General features: G+C 35.1%; 1 protein-coding gene across 6 annotated transcripts in view; it reads right to left on the reverse strand.

The window, feature by feature from the left end:
* The window catches only part of USP47 (ubiquitin specific peptidase 47), an 86092-nt gene that overhangs the window by 12086 nt on the left and 52522 nt on the right, over window positions 1–21484 (reverse strand). For all 6 annotated transcript variants that reach the window (XM_058663379.1, XM_058663377.1, XM_058663381.1 and 3 more), the window contains 12 exons: window positions 19129–19224; window positions 18890–19042; window positions 16143–16310; window positions 15672–15803; window positions 15218–15294; window positions 14573–14628; window positions 11847–11959; window positions 10704–10808; window positions 9254–9461; window positions 6523–6638; window positions 3108–3227; window positions 939–1716 (listed from right to left, as the gene is read on the reverse strand). In XM_058663379.1, the coding sequence (XP_058519362.1) occupies window positions 939–1716; window positions 3108–3227; window positions 6523–6638; window positions 9254–9461; window positions 10704–10808; window positions 11847–11959; window positions 14573–14628; window positions 15218–15294; window positions 15672–15803; window positions 16143–16310; window positions 18890–19042; window positions 19129–19224 (2122 nt within the window). The remainder of the gene's footprint in view (window positions 1–938; window positions 1717–3107; window positions 3228–6522; window positions 6639–9253; window positions 9462–10703; window positions 10809–11846; window positions 11960–14572; window positions 14629–15217; window positions 15295–15671; window positions 15804–16142; window positions 16311–18889; window positions 19043–19128; window positions 19225–21484) is intronic.

A 21484-nucleotide genomic window follows, 5' to 3' on the forward strand; every position in this document is an offset into this window, starting at 1 on the left:
AGCGAGAGCACGCTACCACAGGTCTTGAGCTCTAACAATGAAACTACTACCTACTAGATGTATCTCTGTTTTTTGACAAGTTATTCAACCTCCCTGATATTTGTTAACTAAGGACATCCATGTTTGCCTTATTAACTTAAGAGAAAGTTTAAATAACTTTGAGAAGTACAAATGTAAGGAATATAAGTAATACTTAATACGCACTTTGTTTGAAGACTAAAACTATTTTGTTTTCACTCATTTCCCGTTTTGATTTTGTAATCTTAACTGGGCTGTTTGCTAATTCTTTGACTCATTTTAGTCTGAAGTCTATAAAAGTTCTTTTAAGTCTTTCGCAATGTTGATTTTTTTATTGCTCTTCTCAAATGCCCGAACTGATAAATCTCTTCCCCCTGCCTTTTTCTTTTTGAGAGTTATGCCATTTGGAGTCCCTAGTTGGTCCTTTGCCTGAAGTCTTCCAAGTAACAAAGTAAAAAAAAAAAAAATACCAACAAAAAATGTTTTGTTTTAACTTTCCTGATGAACTAATTAGGACTATTTTGGAAGTTTAGGAAAAAGAATTGTTTGCACTGAATGGTGAGATGGGTGAGTGCACAAATCAAAAATATTTTTCTAGACATTCAATATCAACATTTCTAAAGCATCTGGGCTTTATGTTTTTGATAGATTGTTTACTTTAAAAACTATTCCTTAGTTCTTCACTCAGTACTTTTAGTACTGTTTCAACTTCTTACCTCATCAGTTTTGATAGAACCACAATAGCACTGTTTACCATAACCACATCAAAAACCAAAGAAAGGTCAAAAGAGAATAATCTTATAATCCAGGAAGTTATAGATGGTCTTAAATCTAAACCCTTAATTTTGAACTAAAATTTAAGTCAACTAAGAAATGTACTGATGCTGTCTCAAAGAGCCCTTGTCTTTTGAAGTACATACATTTATGGCCTTCCCCAGAACCTTCATCTGCAGCATAGGGTTCTGCTTTGAAATACATGTACTGCATTTCTCCCCTACTCTTGCCACTCTCATCATATTCACTATCAGTTCCGGAGTCTTCTTCTGCTGTATCCCACGTCTCTTTTTTCCCTTCATTTGCTTTAGTTCTTCTACTACTTGTGATACTGTGAGAATCAAGTCCATTAGCCAAGGGGATCTGGGCACTGTCTGCATTGCACAAAGTATCACTGCTGTGACTGGAACTAAGGATATCACTGTCCACTGAGCTTGTACTCCGGTCGTTGTTCACATCTGAGTCTGATCGTTCTTCAGACTGAAAATGTTCTGGATCGGAAGTCTGAATATGTTGGTCCAGTTCTCTGTTGTCCACTGATGTGGAGGAGTCTCTCTCATTGAGAGGTGATTCAATGTTTTCAAAATCACTTGTCTCAGTACTTTTGCTGCTGTCCCCGTTATCTCCATCCTGCTGCTGCTGCAGTGACAAACTTTTGAGTTTTTCAGTGCTTTCTTCTAGAATAGCTTCCACAGACTTCAGACTGCCTGCAGGTCCTTTGACTCTTTCACAATCATCATCCACATTACTCGAATCACCCCCAGCTTTCTGGTATCCTGTCCTTTTGGAATAAGATCCTGGAGACTGTTCAGGTAGCAAAACAAATAGTCGGATTGTATTTGCATGCCGATCCAGGAGTTTCCATAGATGGGAGTCTGTAAAGGCCATCTGGTAATCCAAAGTCTCTGAACTCTCAACAAACACCTAAACCGAAAGTCAAAGTTATAGTACATTTTAATTTAACATCACTCTCATTCTCTGAAGAATAGCAGCACATCAACATAAAACTGTTCGGTAAGTTACAAAACTCACCTTGATAAACTTTATATTGCATACTGCCTGGTTTTAGAAATTAAATAATAGACTCATGTATGTTTTAACCCATCACAAAACTATACTAAGTTGGTAGACAGACAGACAGACAGACACACATATATACCCTTGTTTACTGGGTTGTCCATTTCCAGATACATTTTATATTATACATCTGCTCTTTAGGAAACCAAAGTTTAATACAAGAATACACACAGGAATGTGTATAAAGATGTGTTAGCATTGTAAGACCAAAATCTGGAACACAGGAAAACTTAATGGGTAAATAAACTGTAAGCACACAGGAGGATCTACAGCTTAAAACAGATTCAAGAGATATATTATAGACTCGATTTGGATCCTGATTTAAGCAAACAAAAAAGAAGCCCTTTCATAAGGTAATAAAAGAAATCTGAATGCCAACTACATGCTGGTTGGTACTGCACCATTTCTTAATTTTTAAAGAATGCTCATGTTTCTACATGCATGTTTATATTACGTATAGATGAGATGATACGATGCTGGGAAGTTGATCTTGGGGAATTAGGTGAAATAATTCAGAAAGTGTAAAAGCTGGTCACTGTATTATTATGTTTACTTCAGCTTATGTTTGAAATTAAGTTTTAAAAATTAAATGCATATAAATAAATGTGGCAATTATCAACAACATGCTAGGTTTTACGTAAGAAGATAAACCTATCATTTATCAAGATTACAAATTGAGACTATCAGCCAACTATACAGAGAAGGTCAAATCCTTCCTGGATCTCTCATGGTTAATTAGACTACGTTACATACATAAACACCACACAAAGATATCAAAATAGCTTAATAAAATTATGTATTAGCATTAGTACAGGAATACCATAAAAAAGGTTAAATGATAATAAGAAGCAGACTTTGCTAAAATGAACGGGACAGGAAATGCTGCCGCCTTGTGGTAGAAATTTAAGAAAGAACAGAACTTAAAGGACCTCAGCATTGTGGGCCTACCAAGTTAGGAAGACTTGGCCAACGAGGTATGGCTTCATCAAAGTGGTAGGACTAATCTGGGAGAGGAGGAAAAATACTCCAGGCAGGCACACATAAAAAAGGCAAAAAGGAGACCACAAAGATTGATTTGTAAGACAGAGACTGCTCTGACCTGACTGCAGAAGTGACTATAGGGAGGAAGTGAGAGTTCAAAAGATAAACTCAGGACAGATGTTGGGGGCAGAAGAATCCTGATCTTAATTCCATTTATTATCAGAACAGCAAACAGTAATGAGATATTAAAGACATACCTTGTTACTTCTAAAAAACCCTTCAGCTTTCAGAGTTTTACTGGGCACACTGAGAAGACGCAAATCATTATAGCAGCGTTCCAGTACTACTCGCATTGTTTCAGCAGGCAAATGGGTGGCCTATAACAAAAGAGATTTGGTTAAAAAGTGCTCTGCACAGTAATGCTGCTGGACATAAATATGTAAGAACAAGACATGAACAAATTTTTCTTAAAAACAGCAGAGAGAAAATGGAGAGAAAAAATAATTTTAGTGGAGGCATTAAAATTTTTGGATAAAGTCTGATGCGATAACTCAGTTGGCTAATTTTTAACCTCCAAGTGCCAGGATCCCATATGGGCACTAGTTTGTATCCTGACTAGTCCACTTCCCATCCAGCTCCTTATTTGTGCCCTGGGAAATGTGTAGGATGGACCAAAGCCTTGGGACCTTGCATCTGTATGGGAGACCCAGAGGAAGCTCCTGGCATCGAATTGACTCAGCTTGACCACTGAGCCCATTTGGGGAAAGAACCAGCAGATCAAAGGCATTTCTCTGTCTCCTCTCTCTATAATCTGCCTTTCCAATAAAATAAAGTAAATCTTTAAAAAAAATATTTGGGGGGATATCCTAAGAGAAAACGCAGATCCATTAAATATGCTATCAAGTATGAGATAATATGAATCACTCATAGATGCTCCACTAAAACTTCTATTTTCCTTAAAGTCCTAAAGTAAATGAGGTGATCTGATTCCAAAGAAATTGAGAATTAATGTCAAATTTACATCCAGTTAATTTTGATGCTTGTGATACGTTATTCTGCATTCTGTGAACAGTTGTTAATAATTTTACTAGGTCGAATTTGTATAAATTGGAGATAGAATCTAAAGGAATTATGAAATTTCACATCCTTAATTTTTGGGGTCACTTTTATGATTTCCACATGAAATGAACAGATAAAAATATTTATTTTAAAAACATTTTGCTTTCCATAACATTGTATCAATTATGAATACCTAGTTATTAGGCAGTCTAGACATAATTTCAAAATGCATATTTTCCAAATTAATATTAGTTTCAACAAGGGAACATCCCGTGACTCTATTGTATTCTACCTTGGTATTCCTACTCTAGATTACACTGATTTTTTTTTTTTTTTTTACATCTGGAAGGTAAAAAATGTAATGTAAAATAATTTTGCACAATATATACAGACATTAATATATGTAATATATATTAGCAATTAAATCACAAAATGAAGTCTAACCGGATCTGATCTGTTTGCTGGCTACTACCACTCTGGTAGAAGTGAAAATATTAGAAGTCATTATTGTTTTTTTAAGCACAGTAATAACCACATTCTGACGGTTGAATGTAAACCAAAATTGAAATGTCTATGAAGAAGTCACAGGTTGTGGTTGAGAACCTGCATTTTCCTATTAACATATTGGTTAATCAATACCATGTCAATTAATGCCACAATGTTGTAAATGGTTGGAAATATTATGTTGGGACTTTCAATTGATTGGGATGATACTCTGCTGGCTCTACCTTCAGACCAGAGATGGTCTCACCAAGAAACCATTGAACTTACCAGGACAATAAGATGCTGGACTTTATGCTTGGTAAATGCCTCCAATGAAAGAATGTCAACTGAATTTGAACTATGGAAATGCAACAAGGTGGAGCAATCCACCGTGGGGGGAGGGTTTTGGGAGGGGCGGGGGGAATCCCAGTGCATGAAAAAATGTATCACATAATGCAATGTAATTAGTTTTTTAAAAAAAAGGAAATGCAATAAAAATACATGTTAAAAAAAATAACCACATCTGATAAGACACTTTGCAAAGTTTTTAGCAAACACCCCATATTTTATTAATGCCCATAACCATGTAAACAGGTATCAAGGTCTTAGATAATTATACAAAAGACTAACATAAGGTTAACAATTAAAAAAAATATTTATAATTACTGAATAATTTATTCTATACAAGGGTTGCTAACCTGGAGTTTAGAAATTGTAGGATTTTGCTTACATTTGTATGCTCATCATCATGTTTTTTCCAGCTCAAAAATTTTCAATGATGGGACCAACACTGTGGCACAGAGGATTAAGGCCAACACCTGCAAACCAGAATCCTGGCTGCTTTGCTTGTGATCCATTTCCCTGTTAACAGGCCTGGGGAAGCACAAGATAATGGCCCAAGGACTTCGACCTCTGCTACCCAGATGAAGTTCCTGGCTCCTGGATTTAGCCTGGCTCAAACCTAGCTATTGTAGTCATTTTGGAGTGAACCAGTAGATAGAAAATCTCTTCCTGTGCCCACGATTTTGCCTTTCAAATCAGCACATCTTTAAAAAAACCAGTAATCCTAAATAAGCCTACATTTTTCATAGCTGATTCACATAATGGGGCATATATTTATCAGCTTCCTTATTAAATCTGTCTTCTTAGCTTATCTTATTTCTCTTAATACATCACCACCTTTGAAACCCTTCGGGTCATCTGTATCCCTGGATCATCCCTGCATTTACCAACACCAAGTCCTACAAATTCTATTTACATATTTTTTTCTCCAATATTTGCCCTCTTGGGCCCAGCAAGGTAGCCAAGCAGCTTAAGTCCTCGTCTTGTATGCACCGGGATCCCATATGGGTGCCGGTTCTAATACAAGCAGACCTGCTTCCATCCAGCTCCCTGCTTGTGCCCTGGGAAAGCAGTCGAGGACAGCCCAAAGCCTTGGGACCCTGCACCCACGTGGGAGACCCTGATGAAGCTCCTGGCTCCTGGCATTGGATTGGCTCAGCACAGCTCTGGCCGTTGTGGCCACTTGGGGGAATGAATCATTGGATGGAAGAACTTCTTCTCTGTCTCTCCTTCTCTCTGTATATCTGACTTTGAAAAAAAAATTTGCCCTCTCACTTCCAGAAATATGCTTTCACCTGAATATTCACTGTTGTTTCATCTGCTCCATTCTTGATGCTCCTTCAGGTCATCTGGAACTCTAGGTTTAATGTCACCAGACTTAAAGTTCTATAGCATGGAGCTGATCCATCATACCACTACTGTACTTAATAATGATGATGATGATGATAATCATAATAATTTACTTTCTACAGATCACACAAAAGTCAGCACAAACCTTTGTGCTTACTATTTAAAACTTTTCATGAAATGAAGTGAATGCAGCAGGCCTACATTTTAAAATGACTTAAACACACAAGCTATCTTATAAGCACTTGAATTGTTCTTTCTTAATTTTTTTATTCAAAATGTCTGCTTTTACTTAGTATAGTTGTGTCCTAATTATAAAATTTTGACTTCTTGAGGCAGATCTATATCATACTCCTAAAATAATGCCTTATGTGTTTGCGTGTATGTATGCTTATACACAGCAGAAATTCAAAATAATCAATGGCCGATTTGAAAACTTACCTTTGAAATCAGCTGCTTGAACTCTGTAACTGTCTGACTTAAGTAAGCACGAACAGTTACAGGAACAGCTACAGATTCTGCCTTTAGATCAACAACATGAACTTTCACCATCACTTCTGTCACATTTGAAAACACAGAAACATAGTTGAAGGTTATTTTTACTCATTTCACATGAGAAATACATTTTTCACATGTTTATCACAGATGGTAATAACACTATCTTTAATTAACAAGATGGCATATGTACATCATATATATGTAACACACATGAAAAGACTTCTCTTTCACAGTTTATTACAATACTAACAAACATACACAAAGAAATGGAAATAAGGACAGTAAAAAAATCCTCCTAAATCTTTTTAAACTGCTAAATAGCAGCCATCATCAGCACTGCATCTCTTATAGAAATCAAGGATTAAAAAGAGCTCAGAATTTTAAATTTTTTTTAAATTTAAAAATAAAATTTAAAAATACCACTGGCAAATTTACCACGCATATTAAAAACACAAATCCAAAGTTCCTAATATAGACCAACACTACACACTAGATAAACATAAATAACCAGAGACTACACATAATACTAGATGGGATTTAGCTCTCCACACTTGTTTATAAATAACCTAGAGCACACCACACACTACTGATCATCTTCCTTCTCAAAGTTCTTTCCTTAAAATAGTTTTTTCTATGTCTTATGATGGAGAATTCTGCACAAAATTCTGCACAAAAACTTACTTATGTGCCTATTTTTCCCCCTAAATCTCTTATAACTAAATACCATTTTCCTGCCTGTTCTCCAGATAACTAAACTTTCAGTCTCTTGGAAAATGAGTAATAGCTACTCTTTTTTGGGAACATCTTTTAGGTATACTAATCCACAGCTTCCTCCATGCTGCTAACCTAAATCTGACAAAATATTCTACCCAAGATCTTATTAACAAATAAAGATTACAAGGAGTTTATAATGTACACATTTAGAGTTCTTTTGTTAAATACAGAGTAGTTTTATTGCTTACTTCTGCTACATTTTAATTGTTATCTTTTTTTTTTTCCTACTTCTAAAAAGGACTCTTTACAGATAGGGTAGAGTCTGACTGAAATAGTTATATCAAGTTTTCAGAAATGAAATTTTCCTACTTGAGAAGTAGGTTCCCTGATGAAAATTCCTCTTAAGGTACTTTAGAAAAAAAAAATCTTCACAATGAAAAAGTTTTCAGGATCCATAGAGGAACATAATTTAGAAAGGCAGTATAAGGTTTTAAGTTAAATTTATAGGGGCAAATGTAGAAAATGTAATTCCAAAATGTGATTAAGGAAACTAAGGTTAAGATAGATACACAGATAGAGTTTTCTAAGATAATTTCAACTTTTCTCCTATTAGAATTTATAGATGGCGATTATAGAAAACTTAGGACATGAGAAAGATGGGGTAACTGTTCTTAGAACTAGTACACTAGGAACAATGTATTTCATTTTCCAACTTATCTCAAGGAAAAAACCAATAGCAACAATGTACTGGGAGAGTATGGTAGATTTATGAAAACCAACTGAATCTCCGGAACCTGTGATGTGGAGAAGACAAACATTTTAAATGTTGATGGTTATAAAAACAACCTTCCAAAGAGAGCCTGAAAATACAAACCTTGAATAACATGTTTTGAACTACATGGGTTCACTTACGTGTGGATTTTTAACAGTTTTTGATGTGTGTGTGAAGATCTATGACAATTAAAATCTCATGGATCTACTGCATAACTTAGAAATATATAAAAAATTAAGGTCAAGTGTCATGAGTGCATACAATATTTATAGATAGTCTATTTGCTTATTTACTATCATAAAACACAAAAATTTTATATTAGATTTCATAAGTTAACATTTTCAAAACATGCATACAGTTTGTACATGGTATCATTTGTAGTCGAGAGATAGGCAAATAAACATTAATATACAATATTAAATTATAACTGCACAAAGGTAGCTGTAGTATGTACTATACTATGGTAATAATTCTGGAGCCACCTCTTGTTGTTACAGTGTTGAGCTCATTCAAGTGTTGTGAGCATCTGTTTAACACGTTCTTTGACGCTAATCATCTCTGCATAAGTTGTTCCTTTCTCTAGTAAACTATATTCTGTGGTAAAAAGCAATTTCTGATAGTTCTTCCGCAATTTTCACCATATAATGCATGTAACATACAAAATATGTGTTAATCAACTGCTTACATTACAGGTAAGGCTTCCAGTAAAGAGCAGACTACAAGCGTCAACTGTATTTCAGAAGGGAATGCACTTCTTTGGACTAGGGTCTGGGAGTATGAGTCAGGGGTAACAGAATGGGAGGACAGAGAAAGACACAGGGACAGGAATAGAGATAGATCGGCCTGAAAGACAAGCTTATAACTAATATATGACATATGTATTTTCTGCATTGTTAGAATGAATACTGAATGGTTCAGCTCTACATTTTACAGAAATTCTGTTGCTGTTAGTTTTTAAAATTCTGTGTACAGACTGATTTATTTCCTTTGCTTTTATTTGTGAACTTTTACTTTGTATTTTCAATTAATCTAGAAATTAATTCCAAGCTTGTGGCTAAGTCCCAACATGTCAAAATCATTCTACATTAAGGAACATATTAAAAATTTAAATTATATGTTTTTAAAAACAAAACCCTTTTCATGAACATTTTAAGTACACTGCAATTTAAAATACTAAAAGCCGCTCACCTCCAGGTTTATAAGATTGGAAAACTTGATCAGGCTTCCTTATCTCCAACAGCAGATCAAACATATATGTTGATTTGACGCCACCTAGGAGAAGTCCCATTGGCGTATCTTCTTCTCCTTCATATGATCGTTCCAGATAATCATGAAACTCATCGTACTTCACAAGGCGACAGCAATCCAGGGGTATTATCTCTTCCAAATCCATCAACTAAAAGAAATCAGACCCCATAGCAAAAAGAAAAAAATAGTGATTTATTCAGATGGCTATATATTAATACTACCAGTTATGTCCTAGTACAATAAAATCAACATGCTTATATAACATGCATCAAAGTTAAAGGTGCAAATGAATGTTGGTTTGAGATATCTGTGTTTCATCACCTGTCAAATGATACAAACTATGCTCTTAACTTATTTTAAGAGCACTTCTTATTTGAACAAATTCAGTTGAACTGAAAATCAATGTATTATCACATATTGCTCTGTAATCACAAAGCTGGAAACACGACAGGAGAACAAGAAGTCAACCAACTAGAATGTGCATTTTTTTGTCTTCTTAAACCACTTTGGATATGTACTAATATATGAATCTATTAATAAACTCCTAAGTACAGCATGACAGCAGATCTCTTTAGGGTACCACAAAGGCTGCAGCTCTGATGTCTCCAAGAGTCATCCCCCTTCCTTCAAAGACACCCCTTTAACACATTTGTTGTTGCAGTACCTACAGCCCCTAGTATGTGGTTTTCTGTGTAAGAATTGTCCTTCAGTTCATTTTAGCAGATTTAACATAATCTGGATGCAACAGCCTTTCAGCTTCCTAGAAAGAATACATGGAGGTACTGAATGTCCATTTAAAGTGTGTGATTGTAAACCTACTGATTCTACCACCATTTTACCTCATTCAGAGATAAGATGGACAGATTTGTTTCTTGCTTGCTTTTGCTTATGAAATTTTTAAAAATATTTATTTGTATTGGAAAGTCAGATACACAGAGAGGAGGAGAGGCAGAGAGGGAATCTTCCATCCTCTGATTCACTCCCCAGTTGGCCACAACGGCCGGAGCTGAGCCAATCCAAAGCCAGGAGCCAGGAGCCAGGAGCCTGATCCATAATTTTCTTGCTGGTATGACCACGTCTTTTCCCTGCTGTCTCTTACATCTCATGTGGTCTTCCTCAGGGCATCTCATGCCTCATATGACAGGTACTCAGTAAGTATCTGCTAACTGAATGGAAAGAACACACTATGATTTTAATTCTAATACTAAGTTCCAGAAGATCTAAATGTGGTCCGCAGAGTAAGAAATTCTCAAAATCAACTGACCATGCTCTGAAACAGTTATAAACTATATGAGATACATGAATCAGTTACTGTAAATCTATTATTACTACAATAAAATTCTGGCAAATTCATATTAGATGAGCTACAATTTAGTGAAACTGAACATACCTTGTAAGCCATTTCCACTGCTTCCTTTAAGGTCTTATCCTTATGGACCTCTAATTTATTTTCCATCATTATTTGCTTCACAGGATGCAAACAGAATAACTTTATCTAGAAAAAGTTAAAAAATCATCATAAATCCAGTCTGTCAACAAAGATTTTTTTTTTTTTGTATACAGCATTTCCCTGACAAAATACTATGATTTAAATTTTTGGTTTATTTTGATTTTTGATAATCTGAAAGGTAGACAGAGATGTCTTCCTCAAATTCTTCCACAAACTGGGGCTAGGCTAGGCCCAAGTTAAGAGTCCAAAACTGCATTGAGGTCTCCCACATGGAGGCAGAGAACCAAACACCTGAGTCACCATCTGCTACTTTCCAACCACGCATAGATAGGCAGGAAGCTGGCTCAGAGGCCCAGCACCCAAGGCTTGAACCAGGAATATCCAGATTGGATGCAAACACACATCAAAATGCTTAATGTTTCAAAAACCAAAATTGAGATAATTCTGTGTCTACGTTTCTCACTTGACTATATTTCCTATCATAAAAAACTCAAAAACATGTTTCTTTATAAACATGTATCCTAATTTAGAAAACTGATAAACCCTCAAGATGTTTCCAATATTTCCCTAGTTTACAAAATATTATTATCTTATTGATCAAGATTTTTTACAATGTCTGTGGCTATGTCATTAGCAATATTTCCAAAAGAGTAGGAGCTTAAAAGATAATGAATCTGCTTGAGACTCATGACAAATGTACTGTTTTATTCAGAAAGATTTTAAGGATCTATTCTTATGGTAGGATGAGAATGTTCTCCTTGCAACCTCACCTGCCTAAAACACTATCAGTCATATAGTATTTGGTTTTCATTCATCAACTCTAAACAAGTTTTACCTTCACAGTGTACTTGGAGAATGTGTGGCTCACAAAATCATTTGGTCTGACCCTGCCAAGGTAAGCTGCAGCTGCAACTCAGATGGACAATTCTGTGGACCATTCCCTAAATGATGTCACAAACATCCAAACAGTCTTGGCAGAAAGTCCTTTAGCTTATTAATAACATTCGTGCTACATGTTCATGGTGGTAAAACTGTCTATATAGACTTAATCTATTGGGATTTTCAATGAAAATCATATCTAACCTTGCATGTGTTGCGTTCAATTTCTCGTTGTCTCTTTTCTTGTTCTTCCAATTCTCTTTCTCTCTGCACCAGATTTCTAATATGTTCTGGATATTCATCAACTTCTAAAAATTCTATTAATAAAAACAGGAGAAGATAGTGTCACTGAAATTAAGCTTCCTTTTCTCACTGTGCTCTCCTATGCTCCCACAGCACACACCTACATTATAATACTGATGAGAATCTATCTCAATTGTTCTCTCAGTCGGCAACACAGGCTTTCTCCAGATAAAGGTAAACAACTACTGAAACTAATAATATACTCAGTCTTCATATTTTATAAATCTATAGATTTTATTGATAAAAGCTACTGGCTTTAGGACAACTTGAATAAAGATTAAAAATTTAAAATGGGATGTTCCCTCCAAAATTCAAAAACAAGTAACTTCTGCTTGTAAAATTTGCTACCATGTTCAAACTATGTAACCCTGGCAAGTCTACTTCTCCAGACCTAGGTTTCCTTTAGCTTAATAATAACACACGTGCCACAACATTACATGGGATATGATATTTTATAAATGCTGTTGCTGTTCCAAACATGCCATTTATATTATCACTGTCTTATATGATCTTTGCTTTACTCTTACAGTAGTCCTTCACAAGGCAGTCACAAAATTCACACTATATCTGCTAGCCTTGCCTCCATTTACCATCAAGATTCATATAAATGAGGAAAAAACATTTTCAACATTTTTAACATTTTCAACACCCATTTAAAGCAAACCAGTATACATAATAAATGGTTATCACTGATCTACACATAAACTGTTTTTGTTACTTCTGTTCTTAAATCTGTTTTGAGATTACTTGCTCTTAACTACTTCCCTTATTTCATTAGTTCCACAATAACTTCTTGAACAGATACTATGGGATAGTTCTGGGAATACAACTTTGTCCAAGTCTATTTATCAACTGAATTTACACTCTAAAAAGGGTTTACAAAAATGTGAATACATCAGATTCAATAGTAGCATCGTTATTAATAAACAAAGGAAATCCATAATGGCGATCACATCTTTTAAATTACAAAAAGATGATGAGTCAGCACATCACCTGTACATGTATCTGTATATACCTATACGCCTTCTACCTATCTGTAAGACAGCTTCAAGTTACAGAGTTAGCAATAATTGCTATTTTTAAAGCAATAATTAACCCTCAAAACCCAAGAGAGACAAAATTTATAGCGGTTATTTAAAGGGTAAAAAGCTCAAAGACATTTTGTGGTCTATGCTCAGGGATGGGAAAAGTGGGAGAAATGTCTCCATCCTCCATCCTGTGTTCATGGGAAGAGATGAAACACCACTCAGCGCTGCCAGACGCTTATGTGCCCTGGGAAGAGAGGGACCACATGAAAAATATACTTTTATATTCAGGATTATTTCTGGTATTTTCTTTCTAAAGATTCATCATGCCAGGACCATTAGATTAAAAAAAAAAAAAAGAATCCTAGGGTCCAGTGGGATAGCTAGGTGGCTAAATCCTTGCCTTGCATACACTGAGATCCCATATTATTGCCAGTTTGTATCCCAGCTTCTCTACTTTCCATTCAGTTTCCTGCTTATGGCCTGGGAAAGCAGTAGAGGATGGTTCAAAGCCTTGGGACCCTGTGCCCACCTGGGAGACCCAGAAGAGGCTCCTGGCTTTGGATCAGTTCAGCTCTGGCCACACAGATGCTTGGGGATTGAACCAATGGAAGGAAGCTCTTTCCTTACTGTATGTCCTTCTCTCTCTGTAAATCTAACTTTTGAATAAAAATAATATACCTTTAAAAAAATAGTTTATCTGAAATGTAGAATGACAGAGAGGAAGAGAGATCTTGTAACTGCTGGTCCACTTCCTCAAACACCAATACAGTTAGAACTGGGCCACAGTGAAGACAGAAGCCAGGAACTTCATCATGGTCTTCCACACAGGTGGCAGGACCCTAGCCCTCTGCCTTCCTTAGGACATTAGCAGGTAGCTAGAGCACAAGCAGAGCAGCCAGCTTAACTGGTACTCTGATGTAAGATGTAGGCATTTCTAGGAGTGGACCTTAACGATTAACCTACCATACACTACACCAGATCCTCCTGGATTTGCAATAACATTAAAATGTAGTAAAGAATGTGCACAAGAATTATAAAACTTGGCGTTCTAATTAAAAAAAAAAAAAAAAAAAAACAAAGATTTTACTTGCTAAAAAATGCTAGTGGTAGATTCAAAGTCCAGGTTAGCAAGCATCTCCAAGCCAGAACTTTAGAACCTATTACACTGAAACAGCTTGATGTTTTCAAAAAGCAGTAACTTGGATGTCTCTCTCCCTCCTCTTTCGAGAGGCACCCCACCTCCCGGCTCTTCGGAGGTGCTTTCCCCTTCCTCTCCCTTCCCTGCTCACCTGGTCCCTTCACAAATAAACTTTGCTGTCTGCAACAGATTCCCGGAAAAAAAAAAAAAAGCAATAACTAACGTTGAGCTTTTACTGTATACTAGGTATGTAGTAAATGCTTAAAATTTTACCTCATTTATAACAGCTTTTTCTCAAGTATTTTTTAGCATGTACTATAGCCTCAAAATAACCTTTATAATTAATACTTCTGGGTATAAGAAAACTTAATTTCCTATCATGTACAAAGGAAATTAGCTTAGAATACAAATCAAATTGTTTTGTAATACAGGCTCAAGCAAATAACTACAGATTGACATACTTGCATTTCTTGTTGGATCCTTCAGTCTATATATCAGCATATATGCATTTGTAGAGCTGGTAGGAAAATAGAAAAATTAATAGGGATAAAATATAAAAGAACACTGTAAAGATTCCACCTCCCAACATTAAATATTTATTTCAAATTGTGAGAGCTGTTTTTCCCCCACAAATAATTAGAATATGAAGCTACTGTTTAGGACCACACCCAAATTTCAAACATCCCCAAAAAGGAAAATTTTCTTTGGTTTCAATGATACACTTATAAGAAGACTCCTGTCTCTTCTTCATAAGACAGTGAAGAACAAAATTGTCCTGGACTGAGTACAAACAGTAAGTACAGAGTCTGAGTTTTTCTGGAGGATCAAATAGTAAAAATCCTTGGTTTTGGGGGGCATACTGGTCTATGCTGTCATTACTCAAAGATGCCTTAATAGTGTGAAACCATGGACTATGACATATAAACAAATAACTATGGTCAATGTTCCAATAAAACTTTACTTTCCAAAATATGGAGACAGACTGGATTTGGCTCGTGGATTATAGTTTGCTGATCTTTGAGTTAAGTATTTAATGATAATTGAACATTGAAAAGTTATATTAATTCTAACTTAAAAACACTAAAATTTGGAAAATGACTTCTTACCTTGCAAAAGCACTAGAATAATATCCTCTGTTTCCTGAAGATCCACCATGTGTTTTCTTAATGTCCTCTTGTGTTATCTAGAAAGTTGTTAGATTTTAAAATGAAATCTATAGGAGCATTCTATTAAGATCATTATGTAACTCAATGTTTAAAGATCAGAGTTAAATGTTACATGAGAACTTCAAATACCGATTCATAAAATTCAGCCAAGAAGCACATATGAAGGCTCAAAACAAGAGAAAAACTGGTAGCTTTGGAAATAGGTCTCAAACCAAACAACAATGAAATAACAACAAGAAGCAAAATCAGAATACCTAATGAAACAAAAAAGATGATATGGCCCCTAAGATGCATTCCTGGACAGGCTTTCCCATTTTGCATAAACCCAACTGGTGGTGATAACCATTCCTCCTCCCATAATTCAGAACAGTAACATTCAAAGAGACCGCCTTACCCTGCTCACATGCTGATCATTGAAGCTGTACCACTGCTCATCACTGAATGACTTTATACAAGCATAATAATGACCACCAGCAGCACTCCCCGAGTGAACCATAACAGAGAACAGCTCATAGATCAAGGAATTCTAAGGGGGGAAAAAAATCAGTCGCTTACAGGACAGGAAAATCCCAAAAACATTACTATTAGTTGCATAGTGTTATAACATGATAGTTGGTATACTGTTGACTTATTTGGATTATAAATCAACTTTTACTAAAAGATTAAAATGTCAAGTCATTAGATTATTTTATGCAACATAAATTTCCTGATGGGAGACTGGGGATTGCATACCTGTTTGCTGGCTTTCGTCCATCCCAGCCCTGGCAGTTGAGGATATTACATGTGTGAACCAAGCATGGGAATGAGAATTTGCCTCTCTGCCTCTTAAATGAACACATTTGAAAAAAATAATGTTTTAAATTACCTTTTCAAGTCCAGGTTTTGCAATCTTTTCAGTTCCAGTATTGTTTTCCAGGCAGATTCCTTCATCAACACCATCATCATTGGAGAAATCATTGCTCATCTGATCACTGTGACAACTACCTTCGTTTTCTGCCCCACTGTCAGTGCAACTTTCAGTCTGAGGAGATTTCTTAATAAAACATAATTATTTTAAAATCATGAGCCAAATAAATGGAAAATATATTCAGCAATACTTTTTACTTGTATATATATTTTTTAAAGATTTATTTTATTTTTATTACAAAGTCAGATATACTGAGAGGAGGACAGATACAGAGGAAGTGGAGCTGCCGGGATTAGAACCAGCGGCCACATGGGATCAAGGCGAGGACCTTAGCACCAGGCCACGCTGCCGAGGCCCTACTTGTATATTTTTAACATTTTCACATACTTTAGCATTTTGTAATAAACATTCTACTCCTAGAAATGAGACCTTCAATAAAATTATACAAAGAAGACATGTATTTTAAAAGCATTTGTTTCATGTTCTTAAAATTCCAATACAAACCACAGATTCAACATTCCATTAAGCTCTGTTTATGCTTACCAATATAAAGCTGTATGAATTATTTCTTTCAGCAAAATCCATAAAGCAGAAAACCTAGACTTCAAAGCAATCAAGTTTTATTTTCAAGTCCTAAAAGAATATCTTCTCTTCTTGAACCAAAAAGTCAATTAAGTCTAACAGCATGTTAGATACTATGAATAATTAGGAAAGTAAGACATTGGATCTATCCTCAAGAACTTTATACTCTGGTGTAAAGCAAGCAGAATGTAATTTTTTATGCTATACTCTGCTGGCTCTGTCTTCAGACCAGAGAGGGTATACCTAAGAAGCCGTTGAACTTGACTGGACAATAAGATGCTGGACTCTATGTTTGGTATATGCTTGCAATGGGGGAATCTCAACTGAACTTGAACTGTGGTTATACAACAAGGTGGAGGAATCCACCATGGTGGGAGGGTTTGGGGAGGGGTGGGGAGAATCCCAGTACCTATGAAACTGTGTCACATAATACAATGTAATTAATGAATTAAAAATAATAAATACACAACATATAACATTCAAAACATAACATGTTATACATAACATCATATCATCTTAAATTAAGGCAAACATGTGGTATTTAACCTTTTGTGATTGGCTCATTTCCCTTAGCATTATGGTTTCCGTCACATAATACAATGTAATTAATGAAGTTAAATAATAAATAATTAAAAAAAATAAATAAAAAAAAATTTATGCTATACAGTTTTAAAATCAGATTTATGTGAAATTTAACAATTCTATGTGTGGAAATCACCCAAGTAACTCCGTTATTCTTTTCATTTTTTAAAAAATTGTCTGTTTTAAAAGTTTTGGAACCCAAAACATAAATGCTCCAGGTATGTGCAAGGTATTGAATGAAAGCCCTTCAATGAAATAAGCAGTTCATTAGCAATGTGCTTGCCAAGAACTCATTTACAGCGATACATTTTCACATATTTCCTAAATCTACACAAAACTTTGATTCATGGAAAATAGAGGCAAAAATCAACTTCAGGACTTGAAGCTGAATCCAAAGAGATAATTACTGAAACTTCTTTAAGCTAAAATAACATTTGAGTGGGGCATCCTAGCAAGATTGTCACCTTTGAAAGTTTTGCATACTTAAGAGATTCTCCAGGTTTCAGCACATGAGAGATTATTTTAAATTAAACCTTTTCAAAATGTCATTCAATCAGCGTTTCTTTGATCTAAGATACCTTCATACAAAAGCTATGAAAACTAATCTTACTTTATAGAAAAGCAGAGTACGGATCAGAAAGGTTACATGAATTATCCAAGATCAAGAGGCTATTAAGTGCAGGGCAAGAACTTGAACTCTTATCTCAGATAGGTCCAAACCTGTTCTACTGCCTCTTAGTACCTAAACGTTCTAAAGAAAATGATATATATTTCAAATTTTTACTACTGTGCAAAGGCATTTTTGTAACTATATTAATTAGTTTCAGTCAGAAAAAAATGCTTCATGGTAGCTTTGAGAATATTAAAATTTCTTCCTTTATTACGACTATGCTAGGTGACTGTAAATATTCCACATAATAAAATCACAAAGTTTCCAAGGTAGGATACTATCAATCATTCTTGAATAAGTATAAAGAATTCTACGAGTACAATGAGTGGGAAAAAAACTGATGAGTATTATATGTGTCTTTCAAAGTCTGATGCTCAAACCATTTACATGAATCTCCAAACGAAAATAAAAACTAAAAAAGGAAAACAAACAAAATACCTCGTATTTTCTAGTTTTCTAACCTCACCAATTTGAGATGTAGCAAACTTTAGGTGGAATAACCCAAATACCTTAATCATTGAAAAAGACACTAGAGACAAATACAGATGCTGCATTCTTCCATTCACCTGCACACATTCTGCATTAGTTTGTCCATAGATTCTTTTCAATAAATAAGAAACAATGAAAACAAGACAGATCTCTAGAACTGACATCCGTATGGTATTTTCAAAGAGTATCACATGTTACTCTAACAAAACAAAATTTCTGAAATACAATTTCTTTTATAGAACTCAGCATTAAAAAAGAAGAAACTTTTCATCAAGGAAAAAGTCTAAACAACATCAATATTAAATTTCCACAAACAGCTCTTCCAAAAATTGAGTATTAATGAAAAAGGTTTTTATGGCAGGAAAGTATAATAAATATTTACCTCATCTTCAACATCGATAAATGTACTCATATCCAGTTCCTCAGGAAATGACATTCGATCATTCAATTTAATTCTATGCATGGTTGTATAATCAAAATCAAACCTTTTCAACTGTAAGGTCAGGAGATAAGGGAAATGTAAAAACCGAAGACCCTAAATAGGAAAAAAGAAGGGAAGAGACTGTGAAATGCTGAATACTACCTCAGATAACGAAGCATTAATTTCCACACCACACTTACCTTTCGTGCATCACACTTCTTCTTACAGCGTTCACAGAAGTATTGATTTGGGCCATCCAGGATCTCTGGCTGGATAAATGCATGCAATGCTTCTTCCTACACACACAAAGAAAACGGTTTTATAATCACTTAAAATTTTATGTTAAATAACAAGGCCCTGATTACAAACATACTACAATGACTAATATAGTTAGAAGTAGAATGGCTAGAAAATTAGGAACTGAAAATTTATCAAGGCAAGAAAAGTTATCAACAGTAAAACAATGTTACCACTATAAAAGTAAACAAGAAAATTACTCATTTCATTTGTATAAGATTTGCATTCCTTAGTACTTCAAACACACAGTAAGTGATTTCTGCCTAATTGCTAACACCCTAAAAAAGTTTTGCAAACCTAAAAACATCCTTGGTTTTTAACTGTAAAATTCCATACTTAGTAAAGTAATGAAAAGTATCACTTAAATTTTTTTTAGGAAATGTCATTTTCTCAGCTATAGTTAACACTGATCTCTGAAGAATTCACAGTACTCATAACTTTAAAAATCATATAATCATCATGAATCGCAAGAATAGAGTCAGCAATCCTTTTTTTAAGATTATTTTTATTGAAAAGTCAGATATAGAAAAGAGAAGAGACAGAGAGGAAAGATCTTTTGAATCAGTGGATTCACTCCCCAGCTGGCTGCAGTGGCCAGAGCCAAGCTGATCCAAAGCGAGGAGCTTCTTTCAGGTCTCCCACGCGGGAGCAGGGTTCCAAGGCTTTGAGATGTTTGTACTGCTTTCCAAGGCCACAAGCAGGGAGCTGGATGGGAAATGGAGCTGCCAGGATTAGAACCAGCAGCTCATAAGGGATCCTGGCGCTTTCAAGGCGAGGACTTTTAGCCTTTAGGTCAAGACACTGGGCCCCTTGCTTCATCTTTGCTGCTATGCTTCTGAGTAGCCTCAAGCCTTTTTTCACCTATATCATTGTTTCCCAGATTTCTACCAAGTCTGCTGCTTCTAATCGTGTTTACTCAAAATGCATTCTCCATAGCTGATACCATAAGTTATCTAAGTTCCAGCCTATACTCACTATTTTGGAACGTATTATTGTTCTCTCTTCTTGAAGGAGACTCCTAAAGTCCACTACGTTCTTCAGACTTGAACTTCTCACTTTCATATTTCATGTACAGCTCCTGTAGCAGCAGTGAAAGTTTTGTTCTTTGTCTTTGGTAGAGCATCCAATTAAATATGCAGACATGGAAATTTCCATTCCAAGAGAATTTTAATTATGAATTTAATTACCTTCGCAGCTATAGGTTATTCAAATAATCTGATTTACACCTCATGAGTCACAGTTTTTGTGTTTTTCAAAGTACTGGCTCATTTAATCTAAGTTGTCAGGTTTATATGTGTACACAGCTGTTACACTTTCTTGTTATCCATCTGATCGTTGCAAGATGCCCAGTAATACTTTATTTTTGATATATTTTTAAAAATTTTACCTTCATCGGTCTTTGCTTCTTTGATGTTTTTTTCATTTTCCAACATCACTGCTTTTGTTTTTTATGTTATATATATTTGTATACCTTTAAAGTTTCTATATAATTTGAATTTGATAGGCCACAGTGTGTGTTAAATTCATTTTTTTTCAATGGCTGCTCTAGATGTTACTTTATACATAAACAAAAATATATACAGATTAGTCTACTGGTACTATTCTTTTATCACTTTCAATGGGAAACCTTACCTCCTTTTTCTAATGATCTGAAATATTTTTTGTATACAGATTTAGATGAACTACGGACAGCTGTAATTCTGTAGAAAACTCATAAAGGACTGTTAATTCATATGTTGTTTAAATTCCTTTGTTTTTCCTTCCTGACATTCCAAGATGGTTTTCCCTTATTTCGTGTTCAGGCACTTCAGCAATCTTTTTAGTATAGATCTGCTGGTGTTTGACATTCTCTCATGAAGCTGCCTGATTTCTCTTTCATTCCTGAAGACTATTTCCATTTACTGTAAGACTCTAGCTGGTGGCTCTTTCAAAACTCTTAAACAGTTGCCACTTCTTTTGGGCCTTCACAGTTTGTAATGAGAAACTAGAACGATTTCCTCAAGTAAGAACAGCATCTTCTGCTTTGCTACTTCCAATAATTTTGTCTTTTACTTGTCAGAATCTGCTACAGATGAACTTGATGTAGACAGAGTTCTTTTGGCTTGTTTTGTTTGTTAGGATTGTTCAGCTATTTTTTTTCTTGCATAAAATGCTCAAGGTTTTCATCTGTTTCAGCAAGGGAAATGGTAATGTATGCACCTATATCATCTTCCTGAAAGTAGAAGTCTCCAGTTTTAAATTGGTTCCCACTATGTCCAA

The sequence above is a fragment of the Ochotona princeps genome, chromosome 4 (assembly GCF_030435755.1).
Source record: "Ochotona princeps isolate mOchPri1 chromosome 4, mOchPri1.hap1, whole genome shotgun sequence".
NCBI classification, from domain to species: domain Eukaryota; kingdom Metazoa; phylum Chordata; class Mammalia; order Lagomorpha; family Ochotonidae; genus Ochotona; species Ochotona princeps.